This window comes from Myotis nattereri (genome assembly GCF_964212035.1).
Source record: "Myotis nattereri genome assembly, chromosome: 3".
Lineage (NCBI taxonomy): Eukaryota > Metazoa > Chordata > Mammalia > Chiroptera > Vespertilionidae > Myotis > Myotis nattereri.
In genome coordinates this window covers 54,738,653-54,756,456 of record NC_138077.1, presented here as the reverse complement: position 1 = coordinate 54,756,456, position 17,804 = coordinate 54,738,653, and the positions used below count along the sequence as shown (strand labels likewise).

Sequence of the window (17,804 nt, the reverse complement as noted above, 5' to 3'; positions counted from 1 at the left end):
AGTCTTTTTTTTAAAAAAAATACATTTTTATTCATCTTAGTGACTCACGCACAGCAAATTGGAAAGAAGTTGCATGTGAAAAGGTGTTCTTTTTTTAAAAACATGTATTTATTGATTTAAGAGAGGCAGGGAGAAGGAGAGAGAGATAGAGACATCAATGATGAGGGAAAATCATTGATTGGCTGCCTCCTGCATGCCCCCAACCGGGGATCAAGCCACAGCCCAGGCACGTACCCTTGACTGGAATCGAACCTGGGACCTTTCAGTCCACAGGCTGATGCTCTATCCACTGAGCCAAACCAGCCAGGGCTATAGTAGTCTTTCTTAAGAATGAGTTCACTGAAAATTCCTGAACAGTAACAAGTGACAATAAAAAGCATGTTGAGGGAAGTTTACTTTTCCAGCGCCTTTCAACTAATTCCACAGATTTTCATTGCTTTAAGACATTCAACACAACCGAAATGTTTTGGGACCAAGATAAAAGTCTCTTTATATGAACCCTGAGTACTCAGAATGAGAAAGTGTTGATCTTCTCTGCATAGGTGGAATTGTTTTTCCTTGAATTTGTTACTCTTCCTTTGTGCCTTAGTATTGGTGATAAATTCAGTACTGGCGTTATTATGAAGATTAGATTAATTTATACATATACAACACTTTGGATAGTTCCAGGCACATAGTCAATAAATGCCCACTATAAGTTTATAATAGCTACTATTATAATAGCTACTATTTTAACAGTTGTAGTTGGCAAGGAAGCATGAAAATGAGCAGTTGTATACATTGCTGGTGGGAGAATAAATTGGTAAAACTTAAAAAGTTATTTATGAAAATGAAAAGATACACACCTGATTTTAATTTCATACTATTCACTATTACATATGTACTGGTCCATAACTTATTTAACCATTTCTTGAGTTTGAACATTGAGCTTGTTTCCAAATGTTTGCTATAGCAAATAATGTGTCATGTACATTTTTGTACGTAAATATGCATCATCAAATGTCTGAATCTTTTATTTTTCCATTTGGTTGACTCAGTATATGTGGAATTACAGAATCAAAGAGAGAGTCTATATTTTGATGGATGATATTATGAAGCTGTTAAAAATATTGCTTACAAAGTCATAATAACATGGAGAAAATATTTGTTACAGTTTTAAGTAGAAAAAGAAAGGCTAGACATAATTTAGTATTATCACATCTGTATAATAAAATTAACAAAAACATGTATAGAAAATGAGAACTGGAAGGAAATATAGGCCAATGTGTTAACACTGGGGTGTTTTTACAAAGCATCTTTTTTTCCCCAAAATATTTATTTTTATTGATTTTTTTAGAGAGAGAGAGGAAGGGGAGAGAGAAAGAGAGATAGAAAGATTGATTCATTGTTCCATTTACTAATGTGTTCACTGGTTGACTCTTTTATGTGCCCTGACCAGGAATGGGAGCCACAACTTTAGCATATCAGGATGACACTCTAACCAACTGAGCTACCCAACCAGGGCCCAAAAACCTTTATTAAGGGAGAAAATAAATGTGTTAACAGAAAAGCTAAACAAAATACATATGCCCTTTGACCCAGCATTCCTACTTTTGGAAATCTACCCTATAGGGAAAAAAAATTAGATATATATATGCAAAACATTTATTGCAGCACAGTGCAAATACCTAGACATAGCATAAATGTTCTTCAATAGGGGAGTGCTTGAATGATTGTTAATTTTATAAAATAAAAACATACAGCTATTAAAAAGAATGAATTAGAGTTATGATTGATTGAAGGAATGTTTCTTATACATATATAAGTGCCAAAAAGTTACAGTATTATGTATAGAGCATCATTCTATAAAGAATACCTGCTCATTCACATATTTGAGAGCACAGAGAAAGATGTGGAAGTATATATACATCAAAAAGTTTGATATTGGTTACCTCATAGGAGTAGAATTGGAGGGGAGAAGGGAGATGGCAGATTGTCTATTTTTCCTCATATATTTCTATTCTGTTTTGAAATATTACAGTGTGCACTAATTGTATATGACCTTCCTTCCCCTCAACCACCCCTACATCTCACTCTCCCAAAAGAAGTTTCATAAATAGAGGGCTAAGGGGAGAGGGATGGAGAGTGAGTGCAAATGAGTACAGGGTTACTTTTGGTGGATAATGAAAATGTAATTTTGAAAAAGCTAATCAAGTAAGAAAAATAATAAATATATGTATCATTGAATAGGAGGGAGAAAATAGTCTAAAACTCAATGTAGACAGTTTGCCAGTGATTGATTTTACATATGATTAATTATAATGATTTCTTTTCATTTTTCTTCTAGTTAGATAGGCATCAATTTAGATTACTTTAAATTGGAAAATCATATTTAGATTTGGGCAAATCAATGACAAATGGTGTTTAGTACTTTAAATATTGTGTGATTGGTACTTTTAAAGCCACATCCAATTTAATGATGGGTATGAGTTAGACAATTTTCTATTTAGTTTTTTAAAAAGAGCTTTATTGAGAAGTTTATATACTGTTAAAAAGTTACTCTGACACTTGTTAAAATGGTAAGGAAGACTTTATCCAAGACTATTGCAATAGGTGTCAAAACTATAGCAATAGGGAAGAGAGATTGGGCTCAACTCCGAATGCAGCAAAGGCATCTGGGGATGTATAACCAGTGAGAACAGTGAGATGGAAAATTCCTAAAAGGAGGTATACAGGGTAGGGGATTCTTGCTAAATTAACTTAACAGGATTGTTGCTGAAGATAGACCAAGGGCTTAGACTCAAGGGTGGGGAATGAAGAATTTGAGCGAATATCCAGGGTGATCAGATGTCAACAAGGGTGGGGGATTCTATCTAAACCAGGGGTTCTCAACCTTCCTAATGCCGGGACCCTTTAATACAGTTCCTCATGTTGTGGTGACCCCCAATTTCATTGTTACAAATTGAACATAATTAAAGCATAGTGATTAATCACAAAAACAATATGTAATTATATATGTGTTTTCTGATGGTCTTAGGCGACCCCTGTGAAAGGGTCCTTTGACCCCCAAAGGGGTTTCGACCCACAGGTTGAGAACTGCTGATCTAAACTGACTTTGCAGGATTCTTGCTAAAACTGGGTTATGCAGGTCCAGCAAGGATGAGAGGGGGTGGGATGGCATCCTTATACACAGAAGGCTCCTCAGAGCCTCCTTCTCTATTAGGCCTTGATCTTCCCCACCCCCACCTCCACCCCTCACTCCCCCAAAAGAAGTTTCATAAATAGAGGACTGAGGGGTGAGGGATAGAGAGTGAGTGCAAATGAGTGCAGGGTTTCTTTTGGTGGATGATGAAAATGTTCTGGAATTAGATAGTGGTGATGGTTACACAACTGTGAATAAACCCAAAACCACTAAATTGTACTGTTTAAAAGGATGAATTGTATGGTATTAACAAAGACTCTTTCCTTGAACTAACCAGGCTCCTCTGATATTTTTGTTATAGCAGCCCGAGCAAGCTAAGACAGTTGTTTAGTTTTGTTTATCTTTATGTTGTTTTATTATTTTGTTTGCTTGTTTTAAACTTAAGTACTGAGTTTGAATCCTGCTGTGCCATTTACTGTTCGTAAGAGTGTTAGGTCTGTGTCTTCTGAGAGATGGATGCCAAGATGAGATTAGTCACTTGAGTTAAAGAAAATGGAAGGGAGCCTTCAGACCCAATGCTGGACTGATGCCAAGTGAAGGAGAGGGGAGGTTGGCTGGAAGAGACCGCCTGCAGTGGAAGAATGTTGGGCAAGGTCATCAGGGAGCCCTTGAGCCAAAGTCAGCCATCAGAAAAGCCCTGGTCTCTCAGGAAGGGCCTGCCCTTTATCCCCGCCACATTCAAAAATTGGCTGGGAGCAGTCGGTGGGATGTGAGGCCTCAGAACACACAGAATGAAGGATTTCAGAGCCTTGAGCTATGTTTGCTTACACTCCCTGTAGTCGGAGGTCTGCGAGGCACATCCTCATGTCCACCACAGCGTTACCTCAGCTCTCTATTACCCTCATTTGTCAAATAGGGATAATGATAGAGACTACTCATAAGGTTATTTCTAGGTAAGAATATGTGAAGTGCTCAGAGTAGAAAAGATTCTTTTTATCCTCTTCCTGTACCTTCTCCTCTTAGTTTTCTCAGCAGTAGCTATTTTATTTTATTTTTGGGGGGTGGGTGGGAAGAAAAAGGGAAGCTTTTATTTTTAAACAGAAGAATGCCAGTTCATAAATGGAGAAGGAATGATAAAATTACAAATTCACCACTTTTGCAACTTTTTATACTGAATAATGATTCAGTAAAATGTTAGCAGTGGTACTGAAAACATTAGGTAAAAGGTGCTTGGGGAACAAGATATTTGCATGGTGAGAATGTGCCTGTATGATAGAGATGTGGTGGTTATCACCTTAACTAAGAGCTTGAACTTAGAATAAGTAATTCAGCACCAGCAATTTTAGATACAACACTGATAAGCCAAAAAAAATCCTCCTTCAAATTAGTAAAATAAATCAGTCTTTTAAAAGGTATCACTGAGCCCTGACTGGGTAGCTCAGTTCATTAGAGCAGTGTCCTGATACGCCACAGTTGGGGGGTTTGATCTCCAGCCAGGGCACATACAAGGGTCAACCAATGAAAGCACAGGTGGGTGAAATTGATGTTTCTCACCCCCCTCTCCTCCTCCCTCCTGCCCTCCCTTCCTTCCTTCCTTCCTTCCTCTCTGTCTCTAAAATCAATAACATTTTTAAAAATGTTTTTTAAAAAAACGTGTCACTGAAAGTGTCTCCATGGACCAGCATAATGAACATCAGCTGGGAACTTGTTAGAAATGCAGATTCCAGGGCCTTGTGCCAGACCTATTGAAATCAAAATCTCGGGGAGAGCCCAGGAATCTGTTTTTTAACATCCAGGTGATCCTTGTGCACATTGAAGTTTGAGAAATACTGCTCTAAACACAAATCATTCTTACTTCTTCTAGGGAGGAAAAAGGAAGAAAAAGAATAAAATCTCTTCAAAAAGAGCTTCATAATGTCAAAAGAGAACGGCAAGTTGAAGTACAGGTAAGAATTTCCTGGGGAACACCAAAAGTTACTGAGCTAAAACTGCAGTATAGAAGCCATTTTTCTTAAGCCAAGTTTTGTATGAAAAGTTGCTGTTTCTCCTGAAGAGAGTAACTAGAGAGTTGGTCTGAGATGTACAAGTGTGTCCAGAATAGGACTCTGGGAGACCCCAACCCTTTGGAGGTCTCAGTCAGCCTTACCCTCCCATTCCACCCAACCATCCCACCTACGCCTTCCCTATACGAGACCTTATCTCATGCAGTCTCATTCCCGCATACCAGATGGGAGACTAGAATCCTTGGTAGGACATCAAGCACATTACAAACCTTCTTATACATGATGGTTAGGGTTTATAATGACATATGTAGTGTATTTTTAAAAATTTATTTATTCGTTGAATTTAGAGAGAGAGAGAAACATCAATTAGTTGTCCCACTTATTCATGCATTCATTGGCTGATTCTTATGTTTCCTGACCAGAGACTGAACTCATAACCTTGGCATAGCAGGATGACACTCCAACCAACTAAGCTATTGGGCCAGGGAGGGCCATTTATATTATATTTTAAACTAGAGGCCCAGTGCATGAATTCATGTATGGGTGGGGTCCCTCGGCCTGGCTGGCGATTGGGCCAATCGGGGCATCTCGCCCAGTCCTGATTGGGGCTGATTGGGGCTGGCCGGCTGTGGGGAGGGGCTGTGGGAGGTTGGCCAGCTGACCAGGGGGGAAGGGCCCCAGGAGGTTGGCCAGCCGTGGGAGGTTGGCTGTGGGAGCACACTGACTACCAGGGGGCAGCTCCTGCATTGAGCGTCTGCCCCCTGGTGGTCAGTGCACGCCATAGAGACTGGCCAACCGGTCATTCTGGTCATTCTGGTCATTCAGTCATAAAGGTCGCGTAGGCTTTTATATATAGACTAGAGGCCTGGTGCACAAAAATTTGTTCACTCGTGGGGGGGGGGGGGTCCCTCAGCCCGGCCTGTGCCCTCTCGCAGTCTGGGACCCCTCGGGAGATAACGACCTGCTGGCTTAGGGCTGCTCCCGGGTGGCAGAGGGCAGGCCCAATCCCTAGGTGCAGCACCTGGTCGGGCTCAGAGCAGGGGCGATTGGGGGGTTGGGGCGCCTTCCCCTGTCATGCACAGAGCAGGGCAGATTGGGAGGTTGCGATGCCACCCTCAGTCACACTCAGAGTAGGGCCGATTGGGGGGTTGGGGCACCGCCCCGTCACACTCAAGGCAGGGTCGATGGGGAGGTTGCGGCGCCACCCCCTGTCATGCACAGAGCAGGGCCCATCGGGGCTGGGGCGCTGCCCCCTGTCACGCACAGAGCAGGGCCCATCAGGGGGATTAGGGCTCCGTACCCTGTCACGCACAGAGCAGGGTCAATCAAGGGGTTGGGGAGCTCCCCTCTGTCATGCACAGAGCAGGGCCGATCAGGGGGTTGGGGAGCTCCCCCCTGTCACGCAAGAGCAGGGCCCATCAGGGGGTTGGGGAGCTCCCCCCTGTCACTCACAGAGTAGGGCCGATAGGGGAGTTGGTGCACCGCCCCCTGTCACACACAGAGCAGGGCCGATCAGGGGTTGGGGCGCTGCCACTGTCACACTCAGGGCAGGGCCAATGGGGAGGTTATGGCTGTACCCCGTCACACAGAGCAGGGCCCGTGGGGTCGGGGGGTTGGGGCACCGCACCCTGTCATACACAGAGCCGCAGGGTGATCAGGGGGTTGGGGAGCTCCCCCCTATCAGGCACAGAGCAGGGCCGATCAGGGGGTTGGGGCGCCTTCCCCTGTCACGAACAGAGCAGGGCCGATAGGGAGGTTGTGGCCCCGCCCCCTGTCACACACAGAGCCACAGGGTGATCAGGGGGTTTGGGCGCTGCCCCCTGTCATGCTGATCCTGGTGCCGGGAGGCCTCTCAGCTCCGCTGATCCCGGTGCTGGGAGGCATATTATCCTTTTACTATATAGAATAGAGGCCTGGTGCATGGGTGGGGGCTGGGCTGGTTTGCCCTGAAGGGTGTCCTGGATCAGGGTGGGGGTCCCCACTGGGGTGCCTGGCCAGCCTGGATGAGGGGATGATGGCTGTTTGCAGCTGGTCACATACCCTTCAGGGTGGGGGTCCCCACTGAGGTGCCTGGCCAGTCTGGGTGAGGGGCTGAGAGCTGTTTTCAGGTTGGGACTGAAGCTCCCAACTGCTCCTTTTTTTCTTTTTTTTCTTTTTTATTCTGGGCCAGCTTTAGCTCTGAGGCTTGGCTCCAGCTCTGAGGCCTCAGCTGCTGAAAGCAGGTATCTGGTTTGTTTAGGTTCTATAATCGAAACTCTGTATCAACTCCAGCTCTGAGATCCCGGCTAGCTGAAAGCTGGTTTCTGGGGTTTTGTTTAGCTTCTATATTTGTTACAATGTTTCTTAAACAGCAAGCTCAGAGGCCGGCAAGGCAGGCGGGGAAAGTTGGAGTCCTCTGTCACTAAAGCAAGCAAGCCTCATGTTCAGTTTAAGCTGCCTGGCTGCCGGCCGACATCTTGGCTGGCAGTTAATTTGCATATCGCCTTGATTAGCCAATGGGAAGGGTAGCGGTCGTACACCAATTACCATGTTTCTCTTTTATTAGATAGGATAGATACAGAGTGGATTTACTGAGTTTTTATGGTTATTAGGACCTAACCTTATATCTAATTTACCTCTATAAGAAAATGCATCCAAGTTTTAAGCAATTGACTTACAAAGTAATGTTTGGGCTACCACTTAGGCAATTAAGAAATTAGTTCTACTAGAGTGACAAACACTATTAGCAGTTTAGGGAGTTTAAAAGGATGGCCTCATTTCAGCTTATCATTACCTAGCTATTTGGGCAAGTTTATGCTTCATATCAGGGAATTGTCACTATTCTCTGCATGAAAGTTAGAAGAATATTTAAAAATATATTAGGAAGAATTGTCTAAAAAAGGCCACTAGACTTTATTCCAGGGGTGGGCAAACTTTTTGACTTGAGGGCCAATATGGGTTCTTAAACTGGACCGGAGGGCCGGAACAAAAGCATGGATGGAGTGTTTGTGTGAACTAATATAAATTCAAAGTAAACATCATTACATAAAAGGGTACGGTCTTTTTTTTTTTTTTTTTTTTTTAGTTTTATTCATTTCAAACGGCCCGGATCCGGCCCGCGGCCCGTAGTTTGCCCAGGGCTGCTTTCTTCCAACGTACATAATATCTTTAGGTCTTCTGAACAAATTGCTTCCCAAAGAGTCAAAGGGCATGAAGCTGGATGTCCTGGAACCCTGGAACCTTATTGCAATGGTAAGAGGGCCTTCCCAGTGGTGCTCAGTGATTTTGAGTACAAACTCTTGCCTTTTGACTCTGCTAGTGCCTTACATGTAATCTAATGCTGGATGGAAGGCATTCTGTACCTCCTCCTTAGCAGGGGCTAATCATGACATTTTCCCCTTAGAATTGGGTTCATGTGAATGTCTAGACCAGCCGTGGGCAAACTACAGCCCACGGGCCGGATCTGGCCCGTTAAACTGTTCTATCCGGCCCGTGGAGCCGAAAGAGCGGAGGGTTCTCTTGCTCTCCCCTCTGCTCCTTCACCAGCAGCAGTGTTAACATGTGTTAGTTCACACAAACACTCCACCCATGCTTTTGTTCCGGCCCTCCGGTCCAGTTTAAGAACCCATTGTGGCCCTCGAGTCAAAAAGTTTGCCCACCCCTGGTCTAGACCAGTGATGGCGAGACTTTTGAGCTCGGCGTGTCAGCATTTTGGAAAACCCTAACTTAACTCTGGTGCCGTGTCACATATAGAAATTTTTTGATATTTGCAACCATAGTAAAAAAAAAGATTTATATTTTTGATATTTATTTTATATATTTAAATGCAATTTAACAAAGAAAAATCAACCAAAAAAATGAGTTCGCGTGTCACCTCTGACACACATGTCATAGGTTCGCCATCACGGGTCTAGACTGTGGGTAACCCTACCAGTGGTCGGCAAACTACAGCTTGCGAGCCACATACGGCTCTTTGGCCCCTTGAGTGTGGCTCTTCTACAAAATACCGATTTCTGCTCATGGGCCATGAAGTTTCTTTTTTTCTTTTTTTTTTAATTAAATCTTTATTGTTCAGATTATTACATTAGTTACTTTTTTTTCCCACCATAACTCCCCTCCACCCAGTTCCCACCCCACCCTCCGCCCTCACTCCCCACCCACTGTCCTCATCCATAGGTGCACGATTATTGCCCAATCTCTTCCCTCACCCCACACCCCTTTCCCCCTGCCCCCAAGAATAGTCCATTCCCTTTCTATGTCCCTGATTCTATTACAGTCGCCAGTTCATACTGTTCATCAGATTATTTATTCCCTTGACTTTTAGATTCACTTGTTAATAGATGTGTATTTGTTGTTCATAATTTGTATCTTTATCTTTTTCTTCTTCTTCCTCTTCTTAAAGGATACCTTTCAGCATTTCATATAATCCTGGTTTGGTGGTGATGAACTCCTTTAGCTTTTTCTTATCTGTGAAGCTCTTTATCTGACCTTCACTTCTGAATGATAGTTTTGCTGGGTAAAGTAGTCTTGGTTGTAGGTTCTTGGTATTCATCACTTTGAATATTTCTTGCCACTCCCTTCTGGCCTGCAAAGTTTCTGTTGAGAAATCAGCTGACAGTCGTATGGGTACTCCCTTGTAGGTAACTGATTTTCTTTCTCTTGCTGCTTTTAGGATTCTCTCTTTGTCTTTTGCTCTTGGCATTTTAATGATGATGTGTCTTGGTGTGGTCCTCTTTGGATTCCTTTTGTTTGGGGTTCTCTGCGCTTCCTGGACTTGTAAGTCTATTTCTTTGACCAGGTAGGGGAAGTTTTCTGTCATTATTTCTTCAAATAGGTTTTCAATATCTTGCTCTCTCTCTTCTTCTGGCACCCCTATAATTCTGATGTTGGTACGCTTGAAGCTGTCCCAGAGGCTCCTTACACTATCTTCGTATTTTTGGATTCTTTTTTCATTTTGCATTTCTGGTTGGGTGTTTTTTGTTTCTTCATATTTCAAATCTTTGACTTGATTCTTTCGATCCTCTGGTCTGTTGTTGGGAGTCTGTATAATGTTCTTTATTTCAGTCAGTGTATGCTTAATTTCTAGTTGGTTCTTTATCACAACATCGAGGGTCTCATTAGATTTCTTGAGGATCTCACTACATTTATCAGCGGTCTCACTAGTCTTCTTGAAGATCTCACTACATTTATCGGCAGTCTCACCAGTCTTTTCGAGGGCCTTATTAAGTTTATCAGCGGCTTCTAGACAGTTCTTTAAAGACCTTAAAAGTGTGGTTTTGAACTCTATATCCAGCAGTTTGCTTTCCTCCAATTCTGTCGTTTGTGTCCTGTTTCTTTGTCTCAGCATTTTTTTATGCTTTGCTGTGTCGATAGAGTGGCTTTCTGTGCTAAGTTACCCAATTACCTGAGGTAGACACTCTTGGTGCACCCCCTTGTGGGCTTTGTGCACAGTCTTGTTGTAATTAAGCCTTGATTGTTGTAGTTATCACTGGGAGGAATTGACCTCCAGGCCAATTGGCTGTGAGATCAGCTGTGTCTGCAGTGGGAGAACTTCTGTGCTGGAGACACCCCTCTGCGGCAAGACTTGCTTCAATGGGGCTTTGGTGCTCACTGAGTGTTCCCCCTGAGTGTGTCTTTTACGGTTCCACAGAGCTGCAAACTGGATGGTCCCACTCTGACCTCTGGGCTTCCTGGCTCCTGGATCTCTAGGGAGGTGCTAATCTAGCCTTTGCCTGAGGCTATCCAGCAAAAGTCTCCCTGCAGGGCTTGGGTGGGGCGGGTCCCACGGGATCAACAGGGCGGGGTTAGCAATTATGGCTGCTCTCAGTCTTGCCCTCAGAGGCTCTGCTTCTCAGTGTCCCAGTAATTGCTGCAAGCCCCATGGAGAGAAAGCTGCCCTAGGGTTCTGAGCGATGCCAGACAGTCCCACTTCTCCCGTATGAGTCTGGGTCCCTAGAGACTTGCCCAGAGCTGGAGCTCAGAGTCTGAGACTCCCTCCCGATTGAAAACAACAACCACGCCCTCAGCCGCCAGCCCGCTCTGCATGCACTCCGCACCTTAGTATTTTGCTTCAGCACTGCGCCTCCTCTGAGTCCCGGTATGTTTTACTCTTTCCTCCTAGTTGTAGAAATTCCACTCAGCCAGCCTTCCTGTGGTTCTGGATGATGTCCGTTCTGTCTTTTAGTTGTATTTTTGAAGTGGTTGTTCGAGGCGGCAAACTCCGGTGTTTACCTATGCCGCCATCTTGGTTTCTCATCAGGGCCATGAAGTTTCAATTGCACTATACGTGCGTGCCCGCACTTGGTATTTTGTGGAAGAGCCACACTCAAGGAGCCAAAGAGCCACATGTGGATCGCGAGCCGCAGTTTGCCGACCACTGCTAAGTCAACTGCAGCACTAAGAATCCCTCACCCATTTGTTCTCCATTCAGCAACCCCATTTTCATCCATGGTCACTGTACTTTGGGACGCTCAGTGCTATCCTGGAAACTTTGCCTGATATCCTAAAACAGGCCTGAGGGACTCCACCCTTCAAGCCATACTTGTTTTTTCTCTAGCCACCCTATTACTACGTCCCATGTTACCTGGCTCTTTCTTCACTCAAGCCCCTCACCTTTTTAAAAAAAATATCCTCACCCGAGGATATGTTTTGTTTTTCCTGATTCTAGAAAGAGAGGAAAAGAGAGAGAGGGAAAAAAACAAACAAAAAAATTAATGTGAGAGAGAAACATTGATTGGCTGCTCACCCTGACCGGGGACTAAACCACAACCTAGGCATGTGCCTTGACTGGGAACCAATCCCGCAACCTTTTTGGTGGACAGGACGACGCTCCAACTAAATCCCTTGGCCAGGGCAGGCTCCCCAGCTTTTTGCACACTTTGATGGCTAATTTCTTTTTGGGGGGCCAGGTTGAGAGAGTACCAAAGAGAATACGTTGAGATACTCTAATGATCTCTGTGGTCCAAAATGGATTCAGGAATTAAATGAAGATATAGAAAGCATGCTTACTAAATTTGCAAGCAACTCAAAGCTGGTATGTGAGAAATAATAGACATTAGAATTAAAGACCCTGTTGATTATTAGAATTCTGAACTGATTCCAAAAAGAAGCAAATGTGAAACTAAGGTCCCTAGAAGAATCTTCTAAGTTGAGCATTGTGAAGACCTAACTTGTGTTCAGCAGTATCATTAGAGGTTTAGCCAGGTTGTAACATGAGAATCTGAATTTAGGCCCAGCTCCACCACTAGTTGTAGCAACAACCTTGCCTGCCTACCCCGTCTCTTTAAACTTCCAGTCTTCCTTTCATAGTGCTTCCTTCTCCCTTCTTTCGTCTTCCTTCTTGTCACCAGAGTCTTCACAATATGACAATATATTACCATACATTCTGAAAGCATTTGGAGTGCTTTCTCTTTGTTTTGGTTACTGAAATGTGGCACTGTGGGTTTTGATCCAACAGGGAAAAACCATTCCCCTGTGTTCTATTGTGGTTAGACATCTAGAATGTGTACAGATTTAGGCATCACATTTAAGGAGGAGTTTACTTAGAAGAGATTAGCCAAGACAGTGAGGTGTGTGGAAACTTTATTACAAAAGGAAAGAAAAAAGGAAATTGGTACTCTTGGAAAGAAAATAGTTCCAGTGAAAGTGGGTGGAACTGGAGTCTGAAACTTCAGAATTTGGTCTTGATTGGGTTTCATCTATATCTTGTAACGGTAGACTCCGTTTAGCTCAGACTTCATTCATAGACTCTTAGAGAATCAGCCAGCATTTTTAGTGATAGACAGACAAATACAAATGTTAATTTAACACAGAACTGTATTTGTTTCTGTGGCTGTTATCACTTTAATAGGCCACATTCCCATTTTCCTTTTTCCATCCAACCACAGAGGACAGCCTGAGTTGTAAGACAAATTCCAACTTCTCCAGACAGTAGCTTCCAAAAATTCCAGGAACCAGTACTCTTGTCCCCACTCTATGTTCAATTATGAAAACAGACACTACCATTAAAATTCTTTGGCTCACAATAATGTGCAGCCACCAGAGCCTTATTAACTTTCATTGGTCGACTCCTTCTTTCCACTACTAAATCATGCTGCTTTGAATTCAAGTAACAATTCCAAAAGTCCAGATCTGAAGGCAGCTTTGGAAGTGAAATTTGGTCTGCTACAAAACCCCACCAAGACGCTGTCCAGTCCACAGACCCTGATTGCAGGGAGAGCTCCAAACACTGTGGACAACAAGGGTTATGATGGTGAGTGGTGATGAAGGCAGATCCTTTCTTAGTGAGAATCTCAAACGGAAATCATACAATTCAAGGCATTTGGCCTGTAATCCACTGCTTCTCTGTTTTGCACACTAGGAAGATGAAGAAGTAGAATGATGCTTCAGTTCATTATTAGTATGTATGCCTTGGTCATGATTTTTACCATCACTGGCCTGTCAATATTATACATTCGGTATTCCTCTTCTGTTTCCACACTGTTGCCATGGAAGGCCATACATTTGTATAGAACAGAAATATAGAGAGGAACTCAGGGTTATCAGAGGCCCATGGTAATAACAAGAAAACCAGATGCCTTTGACTTGGCACAGTGTAACTGCAGGCCAACGTCGTATGACCCTATTCACAGTTACATAATGTAATGCCTTCTGTTTGCCATTGACAGGAACTCCTAGAGTTTTCACTCTGCATTTCTGATCCTCATATTGTTGCTCTGGAAGACTTAATGTTCAATTTGATAAAGAAACCTGACCAGAACATTCTCTTGAGTTTTTGAAAGCATATTTTTGTATGGACATTATTTAACATTTGTACTCCGTAAGTGTCTGTAGATGCAAGTGGCGGACCTTTTTTAATTAAATTCAAAAAATCGTGGCAGTTGACTGGTTAAAGAATACCTACCTATTTAACACTATTAGATTCTGTGAAAAACAAGACTACAATTATTTATGTGGACTGAAGTTTTTGGAAAAGGTTTTCTGGATTTAAGTGATATATAAGCTGGGCCTTGAAGAAAGTCTAAGCAATTAAGGTTAAAGGATCCCAGTTGATGAAGAAGTGAACACGTCACATTTTACTTTAACTCAAGACTTCCTACAGATTCAAACTTTATCACTGACTGCCATACAAGTTGGAACTAGAAGAGAAGAAAGAAGAAAAATGGAGAAGAATGGAGAAAAGTGAGGAGAGTGTAGAGAAGGGAAGGAAAAATTGAGCCCAAAAAGTCATATATTAAAATTTATTTAATAAGCATTTATTGTGCACCTAAGTTGTGCCAGGAACTGGCAGGATTTTACAGATGAGAAATAGTCTTAGAGAGGTTAAGTACTTTGCCCACAGTCCTATAATTCGTAAAAGCTTATAAAGTACTAAGTATTATCAACTGGGCTTGTAGCATATTCTCTGCCAGAGATACTCTGGGATGCTCTGATACAGTTGGAATAATTGCTATACAATTGGAACACTCCCACAGAGTTATATCAAGAAGTTAGGCAAAACAACTTGAAGAATTCCTTCCTAATTTTATGGTTCTTTAAACTGGATTTGCTTTTCATTATGGATTGTCTTGACCAATTTCTGCTTTGTTTCTTCTTCTAATACTTACTTAGAACTAATTCTGCCCAGTTTACATGGTAAGATTAAAGTTGGTTGATAATTGGGGAAGCATAGATCAATGATTAAAGCCATGCATTTTTGTTATTAGTTGTATGCTTGCTTGTTGTGCTGTCGGCTAACTCTGATTATCTCTCTGTGAAATTACTCACACTTCGTCTGATTTTTTTTCAATCAGATGTTACCACCCTGACTGAAACTCTTTCAAGGCTTCCAATGGCACCTGGAATAGAATTCAGACTTTGTAATATGCCTCTGAGGTCCTGCAGGTCTTATTCTTACTTGCCTCTCCAACCTCATCTTGTCTCACTGTCAACTCACTGGACTAGAGCCTCCAGAATGTTCTTTCAGTCCCTGGAATATATCTGGGTGTTTTCTGCCTCAGGTCTTGGCATGCTTATTTCCTTTTCCTTAGACTTCTCCTTGACACCACTTTTCATGTGACAGACATACTTATCCATCAGGTGTCAGATTTAACATTCCTTTCTCAGAGAATCCTTTTTAGACAATCCATTCTAGTGTAGGTCTCCCTTCTTAGTTTCTCCGGCCAGTTGCCCTATTCTTTCGTAGCATTTTGCACCTTTAAAATAGTTTACACATATTTGTTTGTTTCCTTTAACCACTTGTCTACCAAAAGATTGTAAGCTTTATGATGTCAAGGACTATGTCTAGTAAGATCTCTACTATTTACTTAGTGTGGTATTGAATAAATATTTTAAAATAAATATTGAGACCTTAAAATTGCCAACTGCTTTGTAACCTGCAAACAGTTTTCAAACATATTCTCAGTCCTTATAGTCACTTCATGTGATATTTCAGGCAGGGTAGATGTTACTTTTCTATTTTACAGAAGGTAAGTCTTGGAGAGCTCAACTCATTGGCCAAGTTCACACAGTTGAGGGCTTAGGGGGAAGAGTGGCAGGTCTTTTGACCATTAGACTAGTGCTCTTTCTACCAAAAAGACATAGCAATGGAGCCTTGGTTGGTGTGGCTCAGTTTGTTGAGCATCATCCTGTGCACCGAGAGGTCACCAGTTTGATACCCGATCAGGGCACATGCCTAGGTTGTGGGCTTGATTCATGTCTCTCTCTCCCTCTCCCTTCCTCTCTCTCTCAAAAATAAATCAATAAAACCTTTTTCATTTTAGTAAGAATATATATATATATACATATATATATATATATGCGCGCACAGAAGGAGGATATATATTTATATTTATATCTATCTATCTATCTATCTATCTATCGAGAAAGATAGACAGAGAGAGAGAGAGAGAGAGAGAGAGAGAGAGCAATAGGAAATTCTTGTGGATATAGAGTACCCAAATAGTGTGTCTCAGAAAGAATCTCACAGTCCTGATGTTTAGAAGTACCTATCTTTCCTTTTCACTCATACTATCCACGATTACTGGCTAAACTTCCCATAGCGTGATAGCAGAAAAATAAATTCAGTTCCTTGTTGTTATATACACACAAAAGGTAAGCTTAAAACCACTGGCTGAACTGAATGGAGGTAGAATGTATTTTAATTCACAAACCTGGTCTTATCTCTACAGAATCGGAATGAATATATTGCCCACCTCAAGGACCAGTTGCAAGAGCTGAAGGCAAAAACTAACATGGAGAACCGCTTTATGAAGAGAAACACTGAGCTGCAGATTTCTCAGACGCAGAAAAAATGTAACAGGACGGAGGAGCTCCTGCTGGAAGAGATTGAGGTAATCGCTGCTCACAGGCAGGAGCCAGGCAGATGGCACTGCCGTCCCTCCTCACTGGCCTCGGCTGACGCAGGAGCCAGAGGGAGACCCTCATGATTGGTTTTCTCTCTTCTGTAGCCGTAACGTTTGAGGTTAAAAATGAGAACGGGAGGAGGACCTGCATATTTGCCGGGAGAGATTCTGATGGGCTGGAGAGCCTGTATCTCCTGTTGTTTTGCAATGACTGAAAACTGGTCGTACTTTCTTCCCTTGGTCACTTTCTTTTATAAAACCACTTGCCATCTCTCCTGGCAGTTCTCGGAAGAGAATAAAACAAGGTACGCAGTAACTGCAGGATTTTGCTGCTGCTTTCCTCACTCAACCAGTACCTTTTTTTCTTTAAGTATTTAAAAATAAATGTTTTTATTGATTTTTAGAGAGAGAAAGGGAAAGAGATAGAAACATCATTGATCGGCTGCCTCCTGCACACTCCCTTCTAGGGACTGAGCCGCAACCCAGGCATGTGCCCTGACTGGGATCAAACCACGATCCCTTGGTTCCTGGGTTGACACTCAACCACTGAGCCACACCGGCCAGCTCAACCAGTACCTTTTATCCCTCCATTAAGAAATACACAATCTAGAGATCTGAAGTTCATAAAACTTAAAAAGGAATGCTGAGTGGCTGAAAGAACAGCAGGGAGGCGACCAGGAGCAAGCGGCAGAGTGTGTCAGGGCTCCTTTCTCCTGAGCTCCCTGCTTATTTGGAGCTCACTACCCCGTGGCTTACGTCTGTGATAGAAAACTTTTTCTTGCACCCTGGACTTCCCTTTTCTAGGCCTAAGAACCTGTGCCCTCGAAGCATCGTTTCTCTCCTTATATTGACATCACTTTCCAGACAACAGGATTATGGGCCTTTTGTTCTGGTTACTCACACATCCAGCACGGTGCCTGACACACAGCTCAGTGGTTGGTGAACAAACACTGAGCAAGTTGAAAGGAGCAGAATTGTGGCTCCGGAGCGATAGCACAGGGTCCTGAGCTTCTGCCTCAGCTACACCTCTAATTTTGAGAAGTTCTCATTTCCAACCCAGCAGCCCTGCTGGGAAGAACTCCTGATGCGATTTATTGTTCTCACAGAAACTAAGGCTGAGAACTGAAGAAGAAAACCAGATTCATATGGAGATTGAAATATTCCTTCGAAGGGAGCAGCAGGTGAGTCACCAAAACTATTTTATCCTCTGACATGTTTGTGTTTCACTTACAAAATACCAAGGACAGCCAAACATTTTTTGAAGGGAAAAAAATCAACCTTAATTCTACCAGCTTAATGAATGAGCTATAGCCCATGTTATCTTTTAAAGTTATTCATCTGAGCCCGGCTGGTGTGGCT

At 42.8% G+C, this 17,804-nt stretch overlaps 1 protein-coding gene across 1 annotated transcript in view; it reads left to right on the top strand.

Annotated features, from left to right (window-relative positions):
• The window catches only part of DRC9 (dynein regulatory complex subunit 9), a 35,704-nt gene that overhangs the window by 6,190 nt on the left and 11,710 nt on the right, over nucleotides 1-17,804 (top strand). The window contains exons 3-5 of the mRNA XM_081085382.1: nucleotides 4,986-5,067; nucleotides 16,272-16,433; nucleotides 17,552-17,626. Coding sequence (XP_080941508.1) covers nucleotides 4,986-5,067; nucleotides 16,272-16,433; nucleotides 17,552-17,626 — 319 coding nt within the window. The remainder of the gene's footprint in view (nucleotides 1-4,985; nucleotides 5,068-16,271; nucleotides 16,434-17,551; nucleotides 17,627-17,804) is intronic.